This window comes from Panthera tigris, chromosome D1 (genome assembly GCF_018350195.1).
Source record: "Panthera tigris isolate Pti1 chromosome D1, P.tigris_Pti1_mat1.1, whole genome shotgun sequence".
Lineage (NCBI taxonomy): Eukaryota > Metazoa > Chordata > Mammalia > Carnivora > Felidae > Panthera > Panthera tigris.
Window position 1 is genome coordinate 107,129,088 of NC_056669.1, and position 25,314 is coordinate 107,154,401.

Genomic DNA, 25,314 nt, shown 5'->3' on the forward strand with positions numbered 1-25,314 from the left:
CATGAAGTGGGCTTTATGAGCCCCATTTACAGATGGGAATATTGAAGCTGAGGGAGGTCAGGTAACTTGTCCATGAATGCACAGCTAGACTAGCACTCGGGCTGTCTGACTCTCAAGGTTGGAATTCCCTCCGACCCCTGTCTCCAACTAGATGTGAGGCTGGGTCCCCTTCTTGGGCCTTTCCCCAGTCTAGGGTTGGCCATGAGTCTCAGGGCATAGCCAACAGTTGCCCAGGCCTGCCCTGATCCCAGGGCCCAGGCCATACCTTCCTTCCTCATCCGGCTCAGCCTCAAGGCCTGGCTCCTGCTCAGCGAGGGACACTTGAGCTTAAGACCAAATGAGGCACCTCCCAGGCCCCCTCTTGCCTCCCAAGCCTCCCAGCCTGGGTGGGGCAACAGGGTGCTGGGGACCCTTAGTGTGCCCTCCAGATCTCCTTCCGCCCAGCTCTGTGCCCCCAAGGTTGCCCTCCACTGGCTGCAGTGACTGAGCTCTAGGGTCCTCTGGTTGCTGCTGGTGTTTGGATGAAGGGAGGCAGGAGACTGAGGGAGGGAGCAGAGCGAGGTCCGAGGAGTTTATTCCCTGGGCTTGCTGCCTTTCTGCTCAACCATAGCCGAGTTCTACTGAGGGTGACAGCTCCTGTCAGGTGACACTACTGCCCCTTCCTGCCAGGTGGCCCGCTGGTGGTAACAGCTTCCCACCGCTGCTAGGGCTCGGGGGCCCTGCCACTCCTCTGTGGTTTCCATTATCATGGCCACACTTTTGTAAGCTGCCCCTTTGCTACTAAACTCTGTTTGCATGTGTCATAGGATTCCTGAATATCTGGGGAAGACAACTCAGTCTTTGACTGCCCCCGACATCCCCATGGCTCCCTCCGTCTCTGATTCCCCCCCATTTTCTGCACCCCAGCAGAACAGATCCAGGCATGGAGGCCAGCAGCTTAAAAAGTTGTCTTTATTGGTTTCGTACTGACTCACAGAGCATTAGGGTCAGTCCCTCCCGGGAATATGGCGTTTGAGGAGATAAATACTTATTTTGCCCCCCACTTGTCAGCAGAGGGACGTTTAATAAAAATAGTAATATAATAACAATAATAGTGACTGTGATCAATAATAAAATGCCCCCTATGATCCCCTAATACACAGGTGGTGGAGGCTTTGGGGAAAAGGACCACCCCCCTTTCTGGGAAGGGCCAGAGTGTGCCTGGAGACCCTCCAGTGGCCCCCATCAGGTGCCATCGCCCACCAAGTAGCCTTTATAAATACCCTCCCTGTCCTGTCCCTGTCTAGGAATGATCTCCCCGCCCGCCCCCCCCCCCAACCCCAGGCGGATTAGATGCAACGTCATTTGGCTCACAGGGCCCCTCTCTGTTCCCAACCCCACCGAGCTCCTCCCCAGAGAGAAAGGCCCCTCAGTCTATCAGAGTGTTCTTCTCTCAGCTCCCATCCGCTCTCTGCTCCTCTTCACTGCTCCTCCCCTGCCCGCTCCTCCCCCTCCCCCTCCTCCCCCTCCCTCTCCTCCTCCTCCTCCTGCCAGCCACTAGCACTGTCTTTTCTACTTCCTTCTCTCACTTTCTTCACCTACAGCCTCCTTCACCTACATCTTCCCTGCTCCTTGTCTATCCTTCTTTCCTTTGGAAAAAAAAAAAAAAGTTGTTTTTTTTTTTAAATTTTTAAGTAATCTCTACACCCAACATGGGGTTCGAACTCACACCCCCTAGATCAGATGTCGCAGGCTCTACTCGGCCAGGCACCCCACCCTCCTTTCCTTTGGATCAGAGTCCGTCTTTCCTACCACAACCTTGAGCAGAGGCTGTGATATGCCCCACCTCGGCCTCACCTGGGGGCTGGACAGTGCCTTGCCAAGACCCCAGATTGCCGCCAGAGACCCACCCCCACCCCGACTCTTGCTTAAGGCTTCCTGAGGCTTGACACTGGGAAGGAGAACTTTGGCACAATTACCCCTGGACTCCAGGGGCAGAGGGGCCCCCAGGGCAGAAAAGGGGCCATTCTATTCCCAGTGGCTAGCAAAGGTAGGGGCCGGGAGCAGAGGGGAAAGGCAGGATGATGGCTCAGAGTCAGGTCTCCTGGGTCCTGGGAACCCAGGCCAGCCTCTGAGTCGCTGTCCAGCCCAGGCCCTTCCTGAGTCCGAATTTCCACACATCCCGGGCCAGCCGGAGCATGGCATTCCTCAAGCTCTTTGCTCACTCATGTGTCTCAGTCCTGGGATTGGGGTGGGCCCTGCCAGAGGGTGTCAGGGGGAACCCTCTGATTCAGGGGCTGGGGGCAGGCTCCGGGGCCGTTCTGAGACCTGGAGGGGAAACAGAAGGAAGGACCCTTTCCTCACCAGACCAGTGCCTCCCAGAGGTCTTCCCCCCGACCCATCACCTGCTGCAGGGAGGCCCTTGGAGGAGGTATGAGATCGGGGTAGAGCTACATGAGAAGAACTTGGGGAGCTCCAACTTAATATCCCTTAAGCCCAAATCGAAGTCCCTTTGCTCATTTACTTTACTCCATTCTTCATCAACCAACAAACATGCTTTATGTTAAGCGAAGACAAACTTGACCTCAGTCTCAAGGAGCCCGTGGTTGGGGGAGGAGGGCTAGTATGCAGAAGAAAGTCACAGCACAGAAGGACTGACACGGAGAGGTGGAGGGAGCAGGGCACAGGCCCTAGGGAGGCCCTGGGACAGTATTAGCACAGAGCGTTGAGGGTGGCCTGAATGTTAATAGAAGGACATTCAAAGCAGGGGGGACGGCAGGGGCAAGAGCCTGAGGGTGTGGAAGAATATGGCAAGTCCCTGGGGATCGGAGTGGTTTGGTGTGGCTAAAGCCAGGGTGACGGTGGAGATGTGGCTGGAGGGTGCATGGGAGCCTTCCCCGCTCCTCTTACGTCTTCCTTCCCCTGTCCCCTGTTCCCCTTCCCCCCTCCTCTGATCCCTCCACCTCAGGCTGGGCCTCTAAAGAGCTCCCCTTCGGTGGCACTCCCCCCATGTGCCAGGCACCCCGCTGAAGTAATCATCACCGCATACAGCCATCACTTACGTAATAATCTGAAATAATAACCTCATTTTATAGGTGAAATAAGCTCAGGGAGGCTGGACAGCTCGCCCAGGGCCACACGTGTGCCTGGGACATCAGAGCCAAAATTTCCACCTAGGCCAACCTGCCTCTAGGCCTCTGTTGGGGCCCCACTGTGGGGCGAGTCTGCTTCCCTTAGGATCCAGGGCGGGGATGGGCTCAGCCTGTTCTCTGGCTTCAGCTCCCAGAGGTGGGCCTAGCACAGAACAGGACTACCTGTCCTTTAACAGAGGAGGGAAAAGCCCCCACCGGCTCACCTGAATCAGGGAGTCTGCGGGGCTCAGAGATCCCTGGGAGCAGGACACGGACTCACTGGACAGAGAGGTCCAAGGCTTCCTCTTCACTGCTCCAGGAGCAGGATGAGGAAGGGGACAAAAATCCAAGGTCAGATTTGAGGCGTCCAAAGGGGATGTAAACTTTGGGGAGGGAAATCGAGGCAATGGAAGCAGCGGGGCTGTCCTTACCGGCGTCCGCGTCTCCAGGGAGCCCGTCGCTGCCCACGGAGGCTGGCCGCCTCGAGGCCTCCGAGAAGCTGTGGGGACGCTGCGGGCCGGAGCCGCGGGTACCTCGGCCCTTCCCTCCTGGAGCCTGCTGGGGGACAGTACCGAAGGGCTGCGACCGCAGGGGACCCCCCCAGGCTAGACGCGCGGAGGTCCCGGGTCCCAGGGAGGCAGGGGGCTGCGACTGGGGCAGGCGTGTCGGAAAGGTCGGTGATTGGCTGAGCCTCACCAGGGACGCTTGTGATTGGTCCCGGAGAACTCACCGGGGGCAGATCCCTGGCGCCGGGCTTCCCGTCCGTGGGGCCCACGTGCACCAGGTGGTTGAAGTTGGAGGGCGGCGAGATGAGCTTGGAGCGCACAAAGGGGTCCTTCAGCAACTCCCTGCGGGCGGAGGGAGAGTAGGGGCGGCGGCGAAGGGGACGCCTCCCCCGCCCTCTCCCGACACGGACACGCCCCCGTGCCTCGCCCCGTCCCCAGCTCGCGAGCCCCCGCCCCGCCGGCGCGCCGCGCACGCGCACCTGCGCCGCTGCTGCCGCTGCTCCTCCGACACGCGGAAGAAGAAGTGGCGCTTGCTCTTGGTGCGGAACAGCTGGCGCCGGCTGTTGTCAGTGAGGTCGGGGATGTCGAACTCGTCCTTCTCTGTGGGAGCAGCCGAGAGCCGGACGGTGCTCACAAGGCCCCAGGGTCCCCGTCAGCTGGAGCTCAGGGTCACACATGCACCCGCGAACGCGCGCACACTCCGTACTCTCGTGCCCACGCACTTCCTACCTGCCAGCCGGTTCCTGAGGTAGGTCAGGCGGACCTTCTCCGTGCCAAAGAGGAACAGGGAGCCCTCTGGGTTTAGGGGTCGCACCTGAGGCGGCAGGCACGGAGGTCAGCCGCGCTGCTCGACTGCACCCCCAGTCCAGGGCCGGGGGATGGGGGCAGGCCCTCACCTTCTTGAGTGGCACCGTCTGGACCCATTCTGCTTTCCTTACGTCAAACACGTCGATGGAATTCTCGCCGAACACTGTCAGGTAGGGGGCTGCATAACCTGCAGGGCAGGACACTGTGCTGTGCAGCCCCTGGCAAGTCAGGCACCTCCGCGGGCTTGTTTCCTCCTCCGTGTCACGGAAACACCCTGTGCCCGGCCACAGCACAGTAACTTCCACGCCCACCCAGAGGACCTTCTTCTGAAGACTCCAGGTTGCCCCACCCAACCTCCGCAACAAATCAGAGATCACAGTCCCGGAGCACTCGCATGCCGGGCATAGTTGTAGCCACTTGGCGTATTTTTTCCCCTTTATTTCTCAAACAACTCTGGGCGGGTAGGACCATCATCCCTAACTTACAGATGATGGAATGTAACCCCAGAGCTAAGTAATGGGCAAGGTCACCCAGTGATGAGCGAGAGCTGGGAACTGGCCCCGGGCAGTCTGATTCCCACTCCCACAGACTGCGTCTGCGCTACGCCCAATCCACAGGCCCAACGCCAGAAGAGCCGCCGGTCACGAAGGGAGCCCGGTCCCCGTCTGCCAGCACGCCACCACACCAGTTACCTGTGAATGTGTTGGTTTCCCTCACTGCCTTGTTCGTTCGTTCGTTCGTTCGTTCATTTACTCATTCATTCCCCCAAACATTCGTAGCCCCTAGGGTGTGCTTCCCCGGGGTTGGGTGCAGGATGTGATGAAGAAACCAGGCCCAGCCCATTCTGCAGTCTCCCCCCGCCCCGGTACCAAGCCAGTCATTATAGGAAGGTGCTAAGAGCAGCAGGGCAGAGGTCTGAACACAGAGGTGGGGGAGCAAAGAGGAACAAAGGGCCAGGGATGGGGGGGAAGGCGGGGTAAGGAGCATGAAAGCAGTAAAGACGATGACAGAAATCGTGGTGGTCATTTATGGAGAGCCTTCCAACTCCAGGCCTTGAGGCGGCATTGGCGCTGGACGTGATTAAGAGTTTGCCAGGTATAAAAAGGACAGTTTAGGCTGGGGGAGGAGCATGAGCAGGGACATGGGAGAGGAAGATCCGGCTCAATCCACTGAGGGCAGAGCAGGGTGTGGTCAGGCGGGAGGACCCTGTCTTCCTCTGACACGTGTGACACACCGTAGGTGCCAGGCCCCGCCCAAGCTGGCCCCCCACAGGCCTTACCCCAGCCCGTGGGCACCGCCGGCCACAGCAACTCAGGGACGCGGGACTTGCGGCCGGCGCTGTCCACGTAGACCCCGGCCGTGGCGAACAGCAGCAGGAACTCACTAAGGCTGAGCTCCACGGCGCCCAGCGCCTCGCCCAGGCCCCCGCGGGATGGTGGCAGCTCCTCGGGCACCAGACTGGCCCCTAGGGCCAAGGGAGCGGCCTCGTTGAGCAGTGGGTAGAGTGCGAAGGTCCCGGCTGCTCCCACGCACAGCCGGTCGCCCAGCAGCCCCAGGCTCTGCACGGGTGCCGGTGCCTGAAGCTCACGGATGCGGCGCTGCCAGGGCCCCGGGCCCGGGCCCAGCTGGTAGCAGAGCACCTGGCGCTTGACGGCTACGCAGAGCACGGGCGTGCGGGCCTGCAGGATGCACCCGGCTGCCAGCACCTGGCAGCCTCGAGACTCGGGGATCTTGGCACCCGCCACCTCCGCGCTCTCCAGCTTGGCCAGGGCGAAGAGGCGCACGCTGGGGCCACGGCCGCACAGCACAACCAGAAGGCCCGCGGTGGGGCTCACGGCCAGCCGCTGCACCCGCCGGCACTCGCCCACCTGGAAGATGTCTTCGGGGTCGGCGAGGGAGGGCGTCACCAGCAGGGTGAACAACAGCCCCGTGCCCATCCTCCTCTCTCCCCCCCCGGGGCTGACCCCCACCCGGGTCCACCCTGGCCCGTACCGTTGCTGTGCAGGTGGATCACAAACAGCCCCTCCTCGGTGCCCAGAGCAAGCCGTTCCTGGTCTAGTAGAGGGAGGGAGAGAATCAGGGGTCGGGGAGGTCATCTGGCAGCCGGAGACCAGGCAGTCCGCCTGTCCTTGCCGAGCCTCAGTTTCTCCTGAGGACACAGGGATGGCCATCCCGCTGTCCCTGCATCCCTGGCCGCTTCTCTCTCAAAGTCTGGGCTGGCTCTAATGGGGAAGGCCCACAGGTGAGAGGCCCCCACCCTGAGTTGTGGGCTTCGGGGTAAGTCGTGTCACCGCTCAGAGCCTTGGCTTCTCCTCGCGTAACGTGGGGACAGTAATGGTTCCTTTCTCCCAGAGCTGCTCTGAGGCTGAAGCAACGCAGGGTGAGTGTTCGGCTCACGGCGGTCCCTGCTCAATAAATGCCCTCGTCCCCCCCAGCTCCCGACTGACACAGAGGACCTGAGGAGCCACACGGTCTCTCCTGGGGCTCCCACTCTGAGTGCAGGGGGAGGCCCCAGCTCTCCAGGGCAGGCGCTGGCTCGGGGCTCCGGCCACTGCCAGGGGAAGCCAGGAGGCACTGCTCCCTCACTTCTCCGGCTGTCACCACGGAGGTCTCCCCAGAGGAGACCGCGTGAGGCTCGGCTGCTTCCAGGCTCCCTGTGGCCACCCCGCTGCCGGTAAGAGCACCAGGACTGGAACCCTCCTCTGTCTCTTGCTAGAGCCTTTGCTCTTTTCAACTCACTCAAGACTTATTTAGAAAAAGCAGAATCTGAGGCACAGAGAAATGGAGTGGCAGAAGCCAAGCCCCCCGCCCCCTAGCTAAGGCTGCCCACAGAACCACGCCCAGGGCGATGCCCCCCTCGGCATGTGGCTCACCGATGATGGCGGCGCAGAGCGTGTGGGGCAGCAGGGGCAGCCCGTTGTCATAGGCTTCCTTGAGCGTGTACACAGGCCGAGGCCTTGGCCGCGTGTCCAGAAGCAGCCGCTGCAGCTCGCCCAGCACCTGCAGCCAGCGCTCCCGCTCAGCCTCGCTCTCTGCCAGCAGCAACACGTTGCACATGGCAGGGGGCACCGTCAGCTGGGAGGCCGTCACCTGTGGGCAGGGACTCAGGCTGGAGGGCTGTGGGCCGAGAGCCAGACATCCCCCTCCTGCTCTCCACCGGATGATGCTTGTTCGCACCAACGTGAGCTGCTGGGCACAGCGCTAGGAGCCATCTTACAGCGGGTGATAAGCCAGACGGAGCAGGGTGGTCAGACAGGCCCCGAACCAGTGCCGTGGCGGGAGAAGGACGGGGCATCCCCAACCCGGGCCAAGAGTAAAAGATGGCCCCCCCAGGGGAAGAGACGTTTCTGCCAGTGCCCCAGGGATGAGGGGAGTCACCAGGAATGATCCAGGTCGGGGAGAAGCTTGGGGGCTGGCCTGGGCTGCACAGCAGAAACAGGATGTGAGGGGCCGTGGTTACAGGGCACTTTGGGAACTGGAGAAAGCAAGGCGTGTCCAGAGCAGAAAGAGGCTCAGGGTCAGAAATGTGAGGCCTCAAGGCCACAGTCAGGAGCACCCTGAGGGTGATGGGAAGCCACGGAAGGGCCCTAGGCCAGCGGGATCGGGCAGCTTCGCGTGCAGAAAGTGCACCGCGCTGTGGGATGGAGGCAGCCACGGCCGTCCCTGCGGAGGTGACGGAGGTGGCATATGTGTGTGTGTGAAGAGGGCAGCCACGGAGAAGGAGACAGAAAGAAGGGGCTGCAGTAGGGCCACACAGAGGCGGACTCACCCTAAAGATGCGTGGCAGGTCCCGGGACTGGGCATGAATAACATCAGAGGCCAGGACGGGGGTGGCTGAGAACTGAGGGTCCCTGGGAGGTCCATGGAGCTGGTCAGAGGTCACATTTCCCCTGGCTGCCTCCCTCCCCCAGACCCGCATCCCTCGTCCCCGGCCACTGCCTGGCACCCACCTCAGATCCAGCGCCTGTAGGAGGGCCCCGCTGGCCGGGCTGAGCCGTGGATCAGGGGCGTCAAACAGCAGCAGGCGGGAGTCACTGAGGGCGGCGAACACCCGCTGCCAGCCCCGCCGGACCCCCGAGGGCCGTGGCACCTGTGGGAAAGGCAGGCATGGGGGGGGTCTGCCGGGCTCTCGGCCCGCCCACGCCAGCCTCCCCCTCCCCAGCCCCAGCTCACCGACAGGAAGCCCTCGTAGGCCGTGCCTGTGCCCGTTTCGGGGTGCACTCCCAGGGCCGTGCGGAGGAGGTCAGGGGGCACGGGGCAGGGCGGGGCCTGGGGGGCACAGGCCGAGTGACAGAAGTAACCACAGGCTGTGGAGAAAGCAGGAAAGGCAGATGGTGTGAGGCTGGGTGGGGACAGCCTGGAACCAGGACTCGGGTTCCCGCCTCCCTGAGGCTGTGGTGGCTCCTGGACTGTCACCAATTCCCCGTCAAGTGAGAAAAAAACCACAAAAATTGAGCAACGGGAGATGAGGCCCAGACAAAGAGGAAGGCTTGCATGTGCCAGGATCCGGGCCATTCATTCCGTCCTCCAGGGGACTGGGCGCTGGCACATGGGAGGCAGGCGTGCGGGTGGGGTGGGGGTGGGGGGTCTCACCGTCACAGCCCAGGCCCTGGCGGCCCAGGCCCAGCATCAGCGAGGTGCAGCGGAGACACTTGGTGGGGGATGGGAAGCTCCGGGGCCGCAGCGAGTGTGAGCCGGGCTGGGGACAGGGGGACACGCTCGTTACCCACGCCTGACCACGGCCTCCCAGGGCCCTGCATCCAACCCCCGAGGCCACCCTGAAGTGTCAGGTGGGACCAGAGAATGAGCCAGTGGCAGTGTGAACCCAGCCCCAGTGAGTCTGTCACAGCACTCAGACTCATTGCCACTGCCGCTGTCCCCAGGGTGGTCTGCCAGCCATGACTAATGCACGTAGAGGGACTCAAGCCGGTCCTTGGAGACCCGGCAGAATGGCTGGGTACCCCCACCCCGCCCCGCCCCTCTGGGTGCGGACCTTTGCGGGAGGAACTTCCGTAGGGGTGGTGACAGCAGCGGGCGCTCTGGGGAACACAGCCTGCGGGGGGGGAGGGGCAAGCAAGCGGGTGAGGGGGGCACAGGCAGAAGGCGGGGCCCGGCCCCCCAAATGCGGGACTCCCGCCCGTCCTCACCCCCAGACGCAGGCTGCGGCGGCCCTCTGGCTTCAGCTCGGGCTCCATACCGGGCCTCAGGGCCTCTCCTGAGATGCCAGGATCCTTGGTGGAATCCTTCTGGGGATTGAGGATAAGGGTGGAAATCGAGGCCCCTGGCTTCCGTCCGGGACTCCCCCCAACCAGCCCCTGCAGGCCCTCTTACCTCTGAGCTCCGGAGGGACAGGAAGGGAATCAGGGAATTTGAGGGCTTAGTGTCTGCAAACAGAGAGCACGGGTCACCGGGGTTGGGGGTCCCTGGCCCAGCGCTAACGCTTGTTCCTGGGGAACTGGGGGCCGGCAGGAGCCTCCGTTTCCACCTCAGTAAAATGGAGAAACGACAGCAGGCCCCGGTGGGTACGCATACAGCGGGTGCTCAGTAAGCGCTGGGCGACAGAGAGCCAGGTGAGCGGCAGAGTCCAGAACTCTCGTCTCCACGGTCCCGTGAGGCTGGCGGGGGACCCCCTGGGGAACCCTGAGGCTCGAGTGGGGGACTTGCGCCAGGACGGGCATGCAGGTGGCCACTTACCCGCCGGCCCACGGGCCTGCAGCTCCTCCCGCAGCGCGGCCAGCTCCTGCCGCAGGCCCCGGCTCTGCTGCTCGGCCTCCTGCAGACGGCTGCGGGGCGGGGACGGGACCGGTCGAGGGCTTGGCACGGGCCGCCTCGCGGGTCCCACGCCCCTTCGTGCAGCGCCTGGCCCGGGCCTCACCTGTCGGCCTGCCGCTGGGCCTCCTGCACCTGCGTCAGCTGCTCCTGCAGGCTCTGCTTGGCCCGGATCTCGGCCTCCAGCGCCGACTGCAGCTCCAGCCTGGCCGACGCCTCCATCTTCTGTAGCCGCCGTGCCTTCCACTGGTGGTCCTGGCGGCCAGGGGGCGCCCGCGTGAGATGCCCCCGGGTCCGGGGGGGGGGGGGGGGGGGATGGGGCGCTCGGCAGCCTCAGAGGCCTCTCCCGCCAGACCGTCCACACCACCCGGCCAGACTCAAGATCCTAGACTGGCCCCCGACCCAGCTGTGAGCTCAGGCGAGTCACTGATCTTCCGTGGACTCAGCGTCCCCACCTGCCACGTGAGGCTGCTGCCAGCCCCTCCCCCGGGGCTCTTCCGGGGCTCACCAGCGGCCGGGTGGGGGGCGTCTGGGTGCCCACGTTCCGCAGGGACTCCAGCTCCTCGGCCATCTTGGTGGCCAGGGCCTGCAGGTAGCCTCTTGAGACCTTCTCATCGTTCACCCTGGTTGGGAAGGGGGCTCCGGGTCACGGCCTGAGCCCTCGGCCCCGCCTGGGCCCAGCCCCTCCCCGCCAGCCCCCGGGCACCCACCAGCTGAGGATGTCGGCAATCTGGGCCTCCCAGTTGCTCTCCGTCTGCCTCCGTTCACCCTCCAGCTGCTGCTTGCTCTGCTGCTCCCTCTCCAGCTCCTCTACCAGCTGGGGCCCGGGAGCAAGATGGGTCAGCCCCCGGGGGCCCGGCACCCCCGAGCCCCGCCCGCGTCCGCCCCCGTTCACCCGCCATGGCTCGCCGGCCACCTGCGGGTGCCGCGGGGCTGGGGACACAGCCTGCTCGGAGACCCTGGCGGCTCCCCACATCCGTCCCACTGCCCGTCGGTCCGTCTGCCCTCCGTCTGCCGTGCTCACCCGCTCCTGCTCCAGGCTCAGCCGCTGGTTCTCTTCTTGGAGCCGGCACAGGGCCTCCTCCTTCCCACTCAGCCTGGGGAAGAGCGAGTGACGGGACGGCCCCCGGCTCAGGCCCCCGTCCCGCGCCCCGCCCGGGCCGCCCGGCTCACCCGTGGCCACGGGCCTGCTCCAGCTGCACACGCAGGGCGGCCACCTCCTTCCTCAGCTGCGCTTCCTGAGGCGCGCCCTCGGGCAGCCCCGTGCCGTTGGTCTCAGAGGCGGCGTGGATGGTCTTGAGGGACACGGAGAGGGGTCAGGGCAGGGGCCTGAGAAGCTGTGGCCCACTCTACCCCCGGGACAAAGGCCTGGCCCTGAGAGCCCGGAGGAGGTCAGGCCAAGGGAGGCGCCACTCGGAAGGGGGGTGAGACCTCACTACCTTGACCCGCAAAGATTCCTTCTCAATGCTTCGCTCCCGCTGTCTCTGGAGCTGTGTCACCTCCCGGCACAGGGTGGCCACCTGGGCCTGCAGCTGTGACGAGGTGCAGAGGGGGCCGCTGCTGACTTTGTCCATCCCACCCCTCTGCCCGCCTCGCTACAGACTCTCGGGCCCCACCAGGCACAGCGGGAACGCAGGCAGGGGAGCTCCGGCCCGGCCCACCCTACCGTCATCCGCTCACTCAGGCCTCAGCCAGCCCCAGTGGGGGCGCGGAGGCACGTGGTGTGGCCAGCATTGAGCACTGGGCTCCCTGGGCCCCCAACGGCCACACTGGAGTTCACAGGGGGCAGTGCTCTCCTGCCGTCCCCGCCCATCCCCATCACTCACACTCCTGCTGGTATCCTGGGCTTCCTCCAGCCGGGAGCTCAGAGCCTGGGTCTGGCTGGCCGTGGCTGCCTCTCTCTCCTGGGCCTCCCGCAGCCTCTGGAGCAGCTCCTCCTGCCGCTCCTGGGCTCTGCATAGTTCCCCCGCCTGGGCCTGCAGCCCTGCCTGAGCCTCGGCCAGCTCCTGGGGGGGTCGGAGGGCAAGGCCTGGCGTCAGGGCACGGACCTCCTCACCGTGGAGCCCTGGGCCGCTCAGCCACCCCACCAGGCCCTCACCCGGAGGAGCCGGTCTCTCTCCCGCCGTAGGTCCGAGTCCCGGCCTGGGCTACCACCGTCCGTCTGGGATAAGGAGGCCTTGCTGCCCCTCGGCGTCTCTGCCAGGAATTGTCACTGAGGCCCACGTGCACTGACGGCCTCAGCCAGGCACTCCGCGTGCGGCATCTCCCAGAGCCCTCACCACAGCCCGGGGAGCGGGTCTCCTTGGCTCACTTTCTACGTGCAGGCTCGGAGAGTTTAAGGTGCTTCCCTAAGATCACACCTCATCCACGGAGTAGGGCCAGGACTGGAACCCGGGTTGGATACAGGTGTGCTGGGAAAGCAGCTCAGCCTCTGGGGGGAGGGGGCGGGGGGGGGGGGGAGATGGGGTGGCGTGGGGGGCCGGGTACCTGACAGCCTGTGCCGCAGAGTCTGCACTTCCTTCTGTAGCCGCTCCAGCTCCCGATGGTCTGAGGACACCTGCAGGGCCTCTGCGGGCGGGATGGGGGGGCACCCATAGGTGAGTAGCTAGTCCTGGGTCAGACCCACCCCACCCTGCTCCAGCTGGTTCCCCGGTACCTTGGAGCTTCCGGCTCAGCTCCGTCTTCTCCTGCTCCAGACAACGGAGCTTCCGCTCTAGGGCAGGCAGCTGCTCAGAGCTGCTCTCAGGGCCCGGACTGGGGAGAGCAGGGCCACACATGTTGGCGGAAACCCCACCCCCCGCCCCCCGAAGGCTCCTCCGTCCTCCTGCGTCGGTCATTCATTCATCCAAGAAACACCCACCGTGCCCCAGCTTTGTACCCAGCCCTGGGCTCTGTGGTGGAAGAAACGAACCGGACCAGGCCCTGCCCCCGGAATACCTGTGGGCAGCGCCCCAAGGCCCCCCCAGACCTAGGTTCAAGCCCTGGCCCTTCTAAGCTGTGTGAACCTGACATATCTGAGCCTCAGTTTCCTCACAGGAAATCGGAGGTGATAACAGGCCCTCTTCCAAGGACAGTGAAGAGAACTTAGCGATTTGGGCCAGCTGCCCCCGTGCCTGGCACACGGTGGGTGCTCAGAGTGCAGGTCAAGACACATTTGCTTCCACCTCAGAACACCTCCTCACCTAAGACCTCGCTGCGGTCTCAGGCCAGCCCCTCAAATGGAACTAGATCATCCCACCCATTTTACAGAGGCATAGAGTGTGGCTGGGGGGCTGGGAGGGGCCCTTTCAACTCCAGGCCTCTGGTTCCAAGTTCATGATGCTCTCAGCCTGCTGTAGAGGGTACTCTAAGAGCCAAATGCAGGACAGGTCCCACAGGGGCATAGGCATGGCTTCGCCACAATTTCAGGACACAGGGGCTGTCTTCCTGAGGACTCAGAGCACATTTCCTGAGCACCTGTCACATCCAGGCAACAGGCAGGCCATTCAGCCCCTTTCCCAGGGTCCCAGTGGGCTACCCGCCCAAGGTTCCAGGCCAGGCAGCCCCCAGCCTCCTACTAGGTACGCGAGGACTAGACTCACCTGCCCGAAGTGTAGGTGAAACCCACAAATGGCAGGTGGTGGCCCGAGAAGGCCCCGTGGGAGGGTGGGGGCAGGGTCCCCTGCAGAAGGAGGGGAAGGAGCGTCAGACTCAACAGGCATAGCTCCTGGCTGAGGCTCAAGACCCAGGAGACTCCCCGGGACTGGGGGTGCCAACCTCTTCCTGCTGAGAATGGAACCGAGGTGGGTGACGCGGCCCCCACCTAAACAGACTACGACTCCCATGAGCCCTTGCAGCCATGGCCTCCCAGGTGCTTCCAGGAGTCTCCTTGGAAGACTTCTGGCTCACAGAATGACACTCGAGGTCAAACGACCTTCACCTGTCACAACCCACCTCCGAAGAGGTGAACTGGCCCAGGTGAACCACAATTCCCATGAGCCTCTGGGGTGTGAAGGCGTCATCCTAGGCCCAGCAACCGCTCTGGAGAACCTCTGGGGGTTTCCCACAGCCAGCAAGGGGCAGGCAGTTTTCCTCCTGCAGCGGGGCCCAAACTCACTGGATGGTTGAGAGTGTCATCGTCCACATCGAAGTTGGAGGTGTCCACAGGCCCGCGAAGCTCAGGGATGTAGGGGGCAGTGCTGGTTGCCAGCCGCTCCCAGTCCACGCCTTCAAAGAAGGGGTGGTTCCGGAAGTCATCCAGCCCCCCGCGGCCCAGGCGCTCCTCCTGGCGGCACAGCAATTGGCGGATCAGGTCTTGGGCGCTGGCCGGCACGTCAGGTGCATCCGCGGGAAACTGCAGGTGGTCCTGTAGGTGGGGGGTGGGGGTGGGGTGGAGGGGTGCAGGTGGGTGTACAGGATCCCACCCCCACCTGCGGGCATACCAACCGCGCGGACTCAGGACTCTGCTGCCCTCCCAGAACCCCGGAGCCTGGCGGCCAGACCTCATGGTTCATGATCTTGCCGTAGGTTTCCACCAGGGATTCAGCATAGAAGGGCGTCTCCCCGAAGAGCAGCTCATAGGCACAGACTCCCAGTGACCACCAGTCGCACTGTGGGCCATAGTGGCCCTTGCCCTCCTCCATGGCTTGCAGGATCTCGGGGGAGATGTAGTCTGGTGTCCCTACTGCCACTGACGAATCCACCTAGGAGTGGGGGGGCCACGAGAACAACCTTGGGCTTGGCTAGAGCTGACGGCCCCTCACCACAGGCCCAAGCCTGGGCCTGACACCCCAACTCTCTAAGGCTTAGCTGGCCCGGTGACCCCACTTGGGGCCTAGACCCAGGCCTTCTTCCTTCCAGCCCTGGGAACTCTCCAGGCCGGGTGTCCCCAGCCCTTGCTCTGGGGTCTTACCATGCCATTGTTGTTGAGACGTAGACAGGAGCCGAAGTCAGCCAAGCGGATGTGCCCGTTCATGTCCAGCAGGACATTGTCCGGCTTGACATCCCTGAGGGAGCACAGGGAGAGAGCGGGGCTTGACCTGTGTGTGTAGATGTGTGTTCTGGCACATTCCGGGGTATGAGTGCATGGGCGCATGCACACACCAGCGTGTATATTGTCACACGGGTTCCTGCGAGTCCACAAGACCAGTGTGTGTGCATGTACATGGGAGGGGGAAGGCTGGTGGCCAGGCCTCCTGGGTGCCAAGAGGGAAAAAGGTGGTTAGTGGAGAAAAGGGACCCATAAGGATGAGCCACGGAGGCAGCAGCGTATGTCGTGGGGGACACAGGAGTCAGACTTGCCTGGTGCAAACCACGACCCGGGCGCCCACCGGCTGGGTCACCTCAAGCCAGGTGCTTACCTGTGCTAACCCTGACTTTCTCATCTGTAAAGTGGGGACAAGAGCAGTGCCCATCACGTGAGGTTTTTGGCCTGAGGATTCAAAGGCATCGTGCACATGAAGCACCCAGCATAGGGCTTGGTGAGTGTGCTCAACAACTCTCAGCTGTCTCTAGAGCTTTCCCCAGGGGCTGGTCGGGGCAGCAGGGGCTTCGGGGGCCTCACCTGTGCACGTAGCCCAGCTGGTGCAGAGAGTGGATGGCCAGCACCATCTCAGCCAGGTAGAACTGGGCCAGCTCGGGCGGAAGGCGGTCCTCAAAGCGGCTCAAAAGAGTGAGGAGGTCCCCACCGGCATAGTAGTCCATCACCAGGTACTGGATGGGATTGGGGGGGCGTGGGGGGGGCAAGAATCAGACAGGGAGGAGGGTGGGGGGCATCTGCCCCAGGGCCCTGCCTCCCACCCACCTCCTCGTGGTCCCGAGGGGTTCTGGGAAGGCAAGACCATCTCCCAGCAAGCAGCTCTAGGGCAGCTGGCTCCCAGCAGAGCTCAGGCAGGGGCTCCGGGCCCAGCAAGGGGTGGCCAGTGGAAGCCTCTTGGTCCCTGTAGGAAGGGTCTCTCTCTCCTTGGACCCAGCTCCCCTGGCACCCAAGGCCCTCCTCCTTTGTCCCCGGGCAACAGCCCCACCCTCGCTGAGTATCCTCACCAGGTATTCCTCGTCTTGGAAGGCATAATGCAGAGTGGTCACCCAGCGGCTGTCCCCCTTCACCAGAACGTCCCGCTCTTCCCGGAAACAGGCAGTCTGCAGCAGGTTTGGGGAGCGGGGGTGGGATCAGAGCGCAGGAAGCCCTCCTCACCAGCTCAGGGGGTGGAGGAAGACTAGGTAAGTCTAGGAGCTTGGATAGAAGTTGCCCGGGTGAGCCACGGCCTGTGCTTTATGGCTCCGGGCCTCAGTGTTACGGTAAGGAAAATGGGAACTACAGTAGCTTCTAAGAAAGGCTTGTTGTGGGGAAGCAACAGGGGAGGCTGGTGGTTGGATCCTCTCCCGTCCCGGGGGCCAGGCCGGCCCCTTCCCCAGCATGCCCTGCACGCCCCACTGGCAGCACACCCTCCCCCCCCACCCACTCGTAGGGTGTGCAAGTCCCATCGGACCCCACACTGACCTCGGCCCTCTTCAGCATCTCCCACTTGTGCAGCATCTTCATGGCAAAAATCTGCCCACTGTCCCTCTGCCTCACCACGGCGACCTGAGGCCACAGGGGGCACCGGGGTCAGCTCTGCCTGGGTGCGAACCCCCTCCTCCCACCTACCCCGTGCCTTTTGCTCACCTCCCCGAAGGCCCCTCGACCGATCACCTTCAAGATCTCAAAGTCATCTCTCTGTAGCCTCAGCTCTTTCACCTTCGTTACGAAGGGGCCGGCTGAGGGGACACAGAGTGGGGCTCAGGGAACCTACAGGGAGGCCCCAGTTCCCTCTCTTACCTGGGGAAAAGCGGGAGCCGCAACCCCCACCGGGGGCAGGGGCGGCCTCTGGCCAAGGGGCTGAGAGGGGCTGCAGCCCACTCGGTCATGAGTAGGAAGTGTGGAAGGTGGGGGTCCGGGCTTTGCTGACCACCTGGCCCCCAGGCCTCCCCAAATCAACGGTTCCCTGAACCCCTGTCCCCAGACTCTAGGCGGCCTCATCCCAGGGGCCCATGGAACTGGTAATCCCTCCCTGCCTGCAGGTGGATACTGGCTGACCAGGTCACCCTGGGGAGGAAGGGGATACCATTCCCACCCTCGGCTCCCAGTTCCTGGCGCCTATCAGGACCAGGCCTGGGCCTGTCTTGGGAAACTGGACGGGCAACATTCCTTGTCCCCAGAGAGGCTTCTCTGCCACTGGGGAGCTGTGAGCCCTGGTCTTGGGACCCTGTAGGCACAGAGGTACCTGGCTGGGAGTGAGGCCTGGGGCAGCCCCAGAGGACAGGTCAGATATGGTGCTGCAGGGCCCTGGGAGAACACACTTTGGGTTCCCTGTGTGGGGCTTTCTCAGTCTGGAGGCATAAATAGGTCTGCCTAGCTTCTCACAAGACTCAAGAACAGAGCCAAAAAACCTTTCCCTGGCGCCTGACGCTGGCACCTGAAGGGGTAAACACTCGAGATCTCCTCCAGGCCTGACTAGCCCAACAACTCTAGGCCCTGCCTCCCTCTCTGGACTTGGCCTTCACCTGGCCAAGAAGCTCTTCTTCTCACAGTCCCTGATACTCCCTTTAGAGGCATCTCCAGCCAGTCCCAGGCCTTTTCCAGGCCTGGAGAAGCCACAGGCCTGGGGGAGGGAACTGGAGTCTGGAAACTTAGGGAAGCAAGAGTGACCGGTAGGGGGGGCGGGGGTAGCCGCAGACTGGCTCTCCGCCTCAGTTTCCCCCTGCCAGCAGGTAAACTCCCTGCCAGCTGGGCGGGTCTGTGGGTGGGACAGAGAGCTGCTCCACAGGTTTATCAGGCAGAACCCCCGCAGCAGGGGTGGTGTGGAAACCTCGTGACAAATTAATTGTCTCTTTCCCAGGTCTGTGTGTGCAGCTGGGGAGCAGCAACCGCGGGCTCCAGGGGGGAACTGAGGCCAGGGTGGCTCCCAATCCGCCAGACGGGAACCAAAACCTGGGGCCTAGAGTCAGGAGGACCCAGGCTCCCGGGACAGGCTGCCCAGTCCCCTCGCCTTGCCGCAGGGAATGGGGGCTCTGGGCAGGAGCAGGGACAAGTTGGAGCAGGGGCAGAGTGAGTCACCGCCCTGCCAGTTACCTCGGGAGATGTCAACAGACAGGCCCCCATGCTGGGGTCCCAGGCAGGGATGCCAGAGGCAGGCAGGGAGGAGCACATGTGTGTGCAAACACACACACATACACACACGCACGCGCGCGTAGGCGTCACAGCGGGTGATGACAACACTGTCAGATACACATGAATAAGATAAGGTGCAGAAGTCCCCGGGGACAGTGGCAGGCACCAGAGGCAGGGGCTTCCTGGCTGCCCTCACCCTGGAGGAGAGGGCTGGGCTGGGGGCCAGCTCACCGGCATGTCTCACGGGCCCCCGACCATGCCGAGGCCAGGCCTTGCACCTGCCCAGAGCTAAGGAGTTCTGGGGATGCTCGTCACCCACTGGGCAAACACCTGCCTCACCCGGCTCTCCAGGCCAGGCCCGTCAGCCCTCCTCCGCGGGCTTGGCCAGGCATAACCAGGGAGGCCTGGGGCTGGTGAGGGTGCCCACATTGGGTTGAGGTTTACTCCAGGTCACCACTTCCGGCGACTCGGATGAGTCAACCCGGAAGGGGTGCAGACCCACCCCCAGCCGGCCCCCCCCTCCCCCGGCTTTGGGAAATAGACCTCAGGAAGCCTGGCCAGCGACTCGCACCGACAAAGGGGCTGAGGTTGGTGCCGGTGCCCAGTTTGGGGTGGTCTTGCATGCGGAGACATAGAAGTGTGTGTTTGTGGGAACGTCTGCCACGCGGGCAGTGCCTACGGATCTGTGAGTGGAGGCAGGCAAGTGTATAATGCAATGGCCAGTGTGGCTCCGGTGGTCTTCCGGGTGAAGTGGGGGCTCCCTGGATCTCTCCTTGAGCTGTATGTATCTGCGTGTGTCTGTGTGGTACGTGGGAGACTGAGGAAGCATGCGTGTCGGTGGGTGACACACACAAGGCTCTGCGTGTGTGACTGTTTGTTCTCAAGGGTCATGAGGTATATGACATGTGAGCCAGGAGTCCCTGACGCGACTCTGCAGCACATGTCTGGGGTCTATACTTGGGACCAAGTTTGTGTGTGTCCGTGTAAGTCGTGTGTTGTGCACACACGCCAGGCTCTGTCAGTGGGAAGGAGTGTGCGTGAATCTGAGCGAGGGGAAGGTGCGCAGCTAGCTGGGAGGGCCCAAAGGGGCCGGTGGCACGTGTCGGGGCCGGTGCGGGCTCTGCGCGGGGAACCCGTGGGGGTGAAGCTCCCTGCGGGAGGGTCTGGGGGCGAAGGGCGCGGGGGGCGGGGGTGGGAGAGGGTCCCGGCGCGGTGTCCCCCGGACCACCCCACCTCGGTCCAGCCCGGGCCACTCACCCCAGCTCAGGAACTGCGCCACGTTGCGCTCCCGCCGGAGGGGGGCGCTGCTGAGCTCGTGGTGCAGCCCCAGCAGCAGATCCAGGAGGCCGTCGAGCCCGGGGCCACCGCCGGCCTCACCCCGCGCCAGCTGCTCCAGCGCGCGCAGCCGCCGCTCCATAGCTGCAGCCGGAGCCCCACACCCGGGCTAGAGCCGGGCCGCCCGCATGCCGGCCCGTCGGTCCGTCCGTCCGTCCGTCCGTCCGCGGGTCGTTAGCGCGGCCTCCCCCCACCCCTCCCGCCCTCCCCGCTGTCACCTTCCTTCGCGGCCTCCTGCGCGCCCACACCTGGGCGTCGCGCCCCGCCCTCTGCCCCGCCCCCCGACGGACGGGCAGGTGAGCGCCGGCCAATGGGAGACGCGACTGGAAGTGAAGGTGGGAGGGCGGAGGCGCGCGGGGGCGGGCCAAACCCTCGGCCAGGAAGTGGGGGGGCGGGTCCCGAAGAGTAAACTCCTGACTGGGCCGGGCCAAGGGGGGTGGTCTCCCCCCGGGGCCGGGAAGGCTACCTAGGTCTCCGCGTGGCCCCAGAGCCAGCCCTACCGGGCTTTCGCCGGCCCCTAACCTAGGTGGGGGATGCCCGGGGCAGTGCAACTTCCCTCAACCCCCTGGGAAAGGGGGCTGGAGACGCCCGCGACCCCGGAGCCGGATGGGAGTTGTAGTCCCCTCTCTCCCTGGGATGCCGGCCGCGCTTGGCACACACCCTCCCCCAATCCCCTCCGCAAGAGGTAGGGGGGGAACCTCGCTAGTTTCTGATTTCATTTTATTTGTGTCGTTACAGCGGACTAGGGAGGCAAGTAGGCGAGGCAGGGATGGTTACACCCATTTGGCAGATGGACATACTGAGGCTTGGGAAGGACGAAGGTGAATGGAGAAGCCCTGGAGTGGGGCTGGGCTGGCAACTCCACCACAGGCTTTTTAAGCATAGGCGAGAGCGAGGCCTGCGGCCGGCCTGGAACACGGAGGCCAAGGAGAGGTGGAAGCTGGGCTGGAGGAGGTGGTTGAGGGGAGGGCCTGATTCTATCCAGTGGCATTTCTGATTTCTGCCCAGCTGTCTCCAGCTGGGCTGGACCAGACGCCATGGGACTGTGGGCCCGTCCAAGAGGAGGGATCAAAGGGTGGGGCATTTTAGTGGCTTTAGACAACAAGTTCTTCCATTAAAAGAGCTCTTTGGGGATTTGCCTCCCCCCTCAGACTGAGACCTCCTGGAGTCCAGACGGTCAGGTTGAGGGAGGAGGCGCCCCGTGAATGTCTCTGGAGCCGAAATGAGCCTCCCTGGCGGTACACAGGGGACTTTCTGACTCGTCTCCCCTTTGGTCTCCTGGGAGACCTGCCCTGTGGCTTCCCTGTGCCCTGCGTCTGTGAAATGGAGTAGGCTGTCTCACCCAAGTCAGTCAGGTGACAGAAGGGAGGCAGGATTCAAACCCAGATCTGGGGATCTCTTCACTGCCTCTGTCCCCTGGGAGGGAGCAGGGGCTGGTGGTGTTCTGTCACCTGAAGCATTCTGGGCCCTCCTCAGGGGGCAGGGCAGGGCAGGGCAGGGCAGGGGTGGGGCCTGCCCCGCTACAGGCCACAGGGGGGCGCCAGAGACCAGAGGAGGGCCAGCTGCCCAGGACAGGACCGAGTGCCCATCTCCTAGAAGAGTAGGGGGGAGGGAAAGTGTCCTGGGTGGGAAGATGGGCTACTTCCCGCTGCCGCCCTTGGACACCCTGACTCCCTGCCCCCAGGCCGCCACAGCCCCCAGGGGCAAGCAGTCACGGGCCCACTGGGTGAGGCCTCTGGGTCCCGGATCACTCCGCTGCGTGTGACCTCTGGCCAAGTCCCTAAGCCTCTGGGAATGCTGAATTCTCAGGCTATCGTCACGCCCTTAAGATTCCATCCCCACAGGGGGGCCTGGCTGGCTCAGCCCACCTTATGGTGACCCGAATGCCGGGAACTCCTGCCATTAACTGGGGGGTCCCTGTAAAAACCATCACCATAGGGGCACCCGGCTGTGATGAGCATGCGACTGTTGATCTTGGGGTTGTAAGTTCAAGCCCCACATTGGGTGTAGGGATTGCTTTAAAAAAATAAAAATCTTAGGGTGCCTGGGGGGGCTCAGTTAAGTGAACTCTTGACTCTTGACTCAGGTCACAGTCTCACAGTTTGTGAGTTAGAGCCCCGCATCCAGCTCTGTGCTGACAGCATGCAGCCTGCTTGGGATTCTCCCTGTTCCTTTCTCCCCGCCCCTCCCCTGCTCGCGTTCTCTTTCTAAAAAATAAATAAACTTAAAAAAAAAAAAAAGAAAAGAAAGAAGAATGCTTTAAAAAAATAAAAATCCTTAAAAAAAAAAAAAGTCTCCATCCCCACATAGCACAGGCAGAGGGGAAACTGAGTCCCACGCAGCAAAAACTGAGTCCTGCCGAGGCCTGCATGGGGCAGAGCTGGGACTGGCACTTGGCACTCCCAGCCCGTCTGGTACCTGATTCTATCTGGTCCTGTATTTGCTTTTGTCACATCCTTGTTCTCAGCCTCAGTTTCCTTGTCTGCAAAAGGGGGTGGGTTGCCCTGCCCACTCCCCTGCAGCTCCAAGGTCAGAAAGCCCCTCAAGGCTCCGTCTGTGCCCCGAGCTCCCGCTCCAGCCTCCACAAGCATCCTGTCCTCCAGCCCTGACAGTCGCAAGTTCTTGCACGAGGCGCTGTTTGCCCCAGTAGATCCGGGTCTGTGAGCTTCTGTGAGCCGGACCACCAGGGCCACGGAGACCTTGTCCCAGGGAGCCCTGTGTGGGGGCCGGGATCCTGACCCAGCTCAGCGGATGAGTCTGAAGAGGAGACCCCCCCCCCCCCCGGGCCCCGACTTCCCCGCTTCCCACTGCCCTCTTGGTCACTGCTTGCGGGAGGCCCGCCCCGGGGCAGGGGCACCTGTTCCCCTCATAACCTCTTCCCCCTGTGAGTCCCTTTGATACTGAAGTGCGGGCACTATCTCTCACCCAGCCTTGTGGGGCACAGATCACCTCGATAACACCTTACACTCCTATGGTGCTCCTTAGCATTTCAAAGTGACTGTGGATCTGTTATCTTCACAAGGAGGGGTTATTATTACCCTCCCTTAATCGAGTAATACCTGAGGCTGGGGAGGGGGCAGGGGGGTGGTGCCAGATTTCCCTCCTTATCCAGGTTCCAGGCCGGTGCCCGGCTGGGGAAGGGCAGGGCGAAGCACCCAGATCCCGGGGACAGGGGCGAGGAAAACCGAACTGCAGTGAACTTGACATAGTCTTCTGTGAAGGGCCTTGGATGGTGAGACCCAGGCCTAGCAGGGAAAAGAGGCCGCCCGGGTAAGGAGGCCCCAGGTGAGTGGGAGGGAACCCAGCTTCTTCCACCCCCAGAGCACAGCCCTCTGGGTCTGGGAGGGGACCGGAAGCGAGAGACGGGCTCCAGGGTCTCTGGCATTCACAGCCACATCATGGGCGTCCCAAGCCTGGTCCGTGGCTCCCCTTTCCCCAAGGTCGAGTGAGATTCAGAGGACGACCCGCTCAGGAGGCCGCTCTCGGCACGGTCCTGAAGGGCTCGCTAGAGTGGCAGACTGCCCTTGCCCTTGGCCCCGGCAGAAGCAGCGACCCACTCCTTCCCCAGATGAGAGGCTGGCTGCGGGGTCACACAGCCATGCCTACTGTTGACTGACATGTGGCCTTGGGCAAGTCCCTCTCCGGGCCACCGTCTGTGCCCAAGGGAGAACCGCCCAGCTCGGGTGTGAGGGGCAAATGGTACACAGAATGGCCACCGATGTCGCTGGAGCGCGTCTGATGGGAAGAGAGTGTGGTTGGGGTTGGCGGGGGGGGGGGGGGGGGGGGGGGGGGGGGGGCCGAGCTCACAGAAAGCCGTGCCGCGCGGCTCGGGCACTCGGGTTCCATTTCACCGTGTGTCTATTGGGGTGGCTTTGGGGGAAGGCCTGACAGAGATGGTCGGGTCGAGGGTCCCCACTCCCCGAGCTAGTCTTGGCAGCCCCACATGCCCGCTCCGCCGCCCTCCCCACCACCCCAGGGGTGTGTCCTTTGAAAAGTCCAAAGCTCCAAATGGGTGGACATATGGTGATTTCATCATCCTGGTTTTTCCTTCCAAAAACCTTGTCGGTGCTGCTCCAACACGCTATAGGGGCTCCCACGCTCCACGGCGGCTGCAGCCCCACGTGGTTTTATAATTATCAATCCCTCTGGGCGCACAGGAAGCCAGGCCCCGAGCCCCCTTGGCCACCGTCCCTCTGGCCCCTGGGCGCCACCCCGTCTGCGAGCTGCTTCAGGGAAGGGTGGGTCCTGCCTGCTTTGTTCTGGGAGTTGGGTGGGGTGCTAGGCTCCCTGCACCCACTCTTACCACACCCCCCCCACCCCGATCAACCACGGTGGGTCAATGGAGCTGGTACCCGAGGGGCCCCCACCTCTGTGAAGCTGGGGTCATCGCATTTGGCGCAGGAAGAAATAGTCTCAAGAGAGGAGAGGCAGAGTTCCAGAAAGTGGCAGAGTGGATTCTAACTGGGACTGTCTGACCCGAGGCCTGACTTCTGTGTGCTTTCTCAGCTGGTGTGTGTTTGTGTCTTATTTATTTATAATTTTTATGTTTATTTTTTGAGAGAGAGCACGCGTGTGTGTGAGCGAGCAGGGAAGGGGCAGAGAGAGAGAGAGAGAGGGAGACACAGAATCGGAAGCAGGCTCCAGGCTCGGAGCTGCCAGCACAGAGCCCGACGCGGGGCTCGAACTCACGAGCCGTGAGATCCTGATCTGAGCCGAAGTCGGACGCTTAACCGACTGAGCCACGCAGGCGCCCTTTATGTTTTATTTTTGAGAGAGAGAGAGGGAGGGAGGGGCAGAGAGAGGGAGAAAGAATCCCAAGCAGGTTCCGCACTGTCAGCACAGAGCCTGACCCGGGGCTGGAACCCATGAACTGTGAGATCATGACCTGAGCAGAGATCAAGAGTCGGACGCTTAACTGAGCCTTCAAGGCCCTGGGCTGGAGTGACAGCATTTAACCTCCAGTGTGGGTTTCTCAGACGCGAGTCTATAGCTCATATTTGGGGGCACAGCGAGCTGTGAGCTTTTCCTTTTTCAAGGCTACTTTTGGGGGTACCTGGGTGGCTCAGTCGGTTAAGCGTCTGATTCTTGGTTTCAGCTCAGGTCATGATCTGAGATCGTGAGGTTCATGAGATCGAGCCCCGAGTCGGGCTCTGCGCTGACAGTGCGGAGCCTGCTTGGGATTCTCGCTCACCTCTCTGCCTCTCCCCTGGGCTCTCTCTGTCTCAAAATAAATATTTTTATTTTTTTATTAATTTTTTAATGTGTATTTATGAGACAGACAGACAGACATAACACGTGGGGGAGGGGCAGAGAGAGAGAGAGAGAGAGAGAGGGAGACACAGAATCCGAAGCAGGCTCCAGGCTTTGAGTTGTCAGCACAGAGCCCGATGCGGGGCTCGAACTCACGAATTGCAAGATCAAGACCTGAGTCGAAGTCGGATACTTAACCAACTGAGCCCCCCAGGCACCCCAAAATAAACATTTAAAGGCTACTTTCGAGAGCTCGTGCTCTGGAGTTGGGCAGCCTGCATTTGAGTCCCACACCTCTATGCTTGCTTTCCCAGTCCTCCTGAGTCTCAGGTTCCTGGCTGTGAAATGGGGAATAGTAACCTCCTGGGTCATGAAGGTCAAGGCAAACCTGAGCGATTAACAGGGGGGC

At 62.8% G+C, this 25,314-nt stretch overlaps 1 protein-coding gene across 3 annotated transcripts; it reads right to left on the bottom strand.

The window, feature by feature from the left end:
• Positions 1–1,489: 1,489 nt before the first annotated feature.
• Positions 1,490–19,823, bottom strand: CDC42BPG (CDC42 binding protein kinase gamma). 3 transcript variants are annotated; one of them, XM_042958333.1, is made up of 37 exons: positions 19,578–19,823; positions 16,836–16,927; positions 16,671–16,754; positions 16,214–16,309; positions 15,735–15,883; positions 15,084–15,177; positions 14,674–14,874; positions 14,289–14,537; positions 13,774–13,853; positions 12,849–12,946; positions 12,680–12,760; positions 12,291–12,388; positions 12,019–12,198; positions 11,632–11,724; positions 11,366–11,487; positions 11,217–11,289; positions 10,903–11,009; positions 10,701–10,815; positions 10,299–10,447; positions 10,118–10,206; positions 9,755–9,807; positions 9,571–9,669; positions 9,417–9,476; positions 9,017–9,122; positions 8,597–8,730; positions 8,374–8,513; positions 8,193–8,274; positions 7,297–7,513; positions 6,416–6,478; positions 5,703–6,302; positions 4,513–4,610; positions 4,346–4,430; positions 4,096–4,216; positions 3,841–3,958; positions 3,542–3,665; positions 3,335–3,420; positions 1,490–2,307 (listed from the first exon to the last, which is right to left on the bottom strand). In XM_042958333.1, exons 1-37 carry the CDS (start codon positions 19,735–19,737, stop codon positions 2,251–2,253), a joined length of 4,653 nt encoding a protein of 1,550 aa, XP_042814267.1. In that variant the 5' UTR covers positions 19,738–19,823; the 3' UTR covers positions 1,490–2,250. The 3 variants fall into 3 exon arrangements, with proteins under 3 accessions (XP_042814267.1, XP_042814266.1, XP_042814268.1); XM_042958332.1 differs by having other exon boundaries at positions 3,542–3,668; XM_042958334.1 differs by lacking the exon at positions 16,836–16,927 and having other exon boundaries at positions 19,578–19,652.
• Between the last annotated feature and the right edge of the window lie 5,491 nt (positions 19,824–25,314).

Bases quoted from the DNA above. Each gene is read 5' to 3' on its own strand.
- CDC42BPG (XM_042958332.1), bottom strand. From the start codon at position 19,737: ATGGAGCGGCGGCTGCGCGCGCTGGAGCAGCTGGCGCGGGGTGAGGCC. The intron at 12,389-12,679 runs GTACCCGGCCCC...AATTCCTGGCAG, and splicing joins TCTGCGGCACAGGCTGTCAG to AGACGCCGAGGGGCAGCAAG. The intron at 11,010-11,216 runs GTGAGCACGGCA...CCCGGGCCCCAG, and splicing joins TGAGCCTGGAGCAGGAGCGG to CTGGTAGAGGAGCTGGAGAG.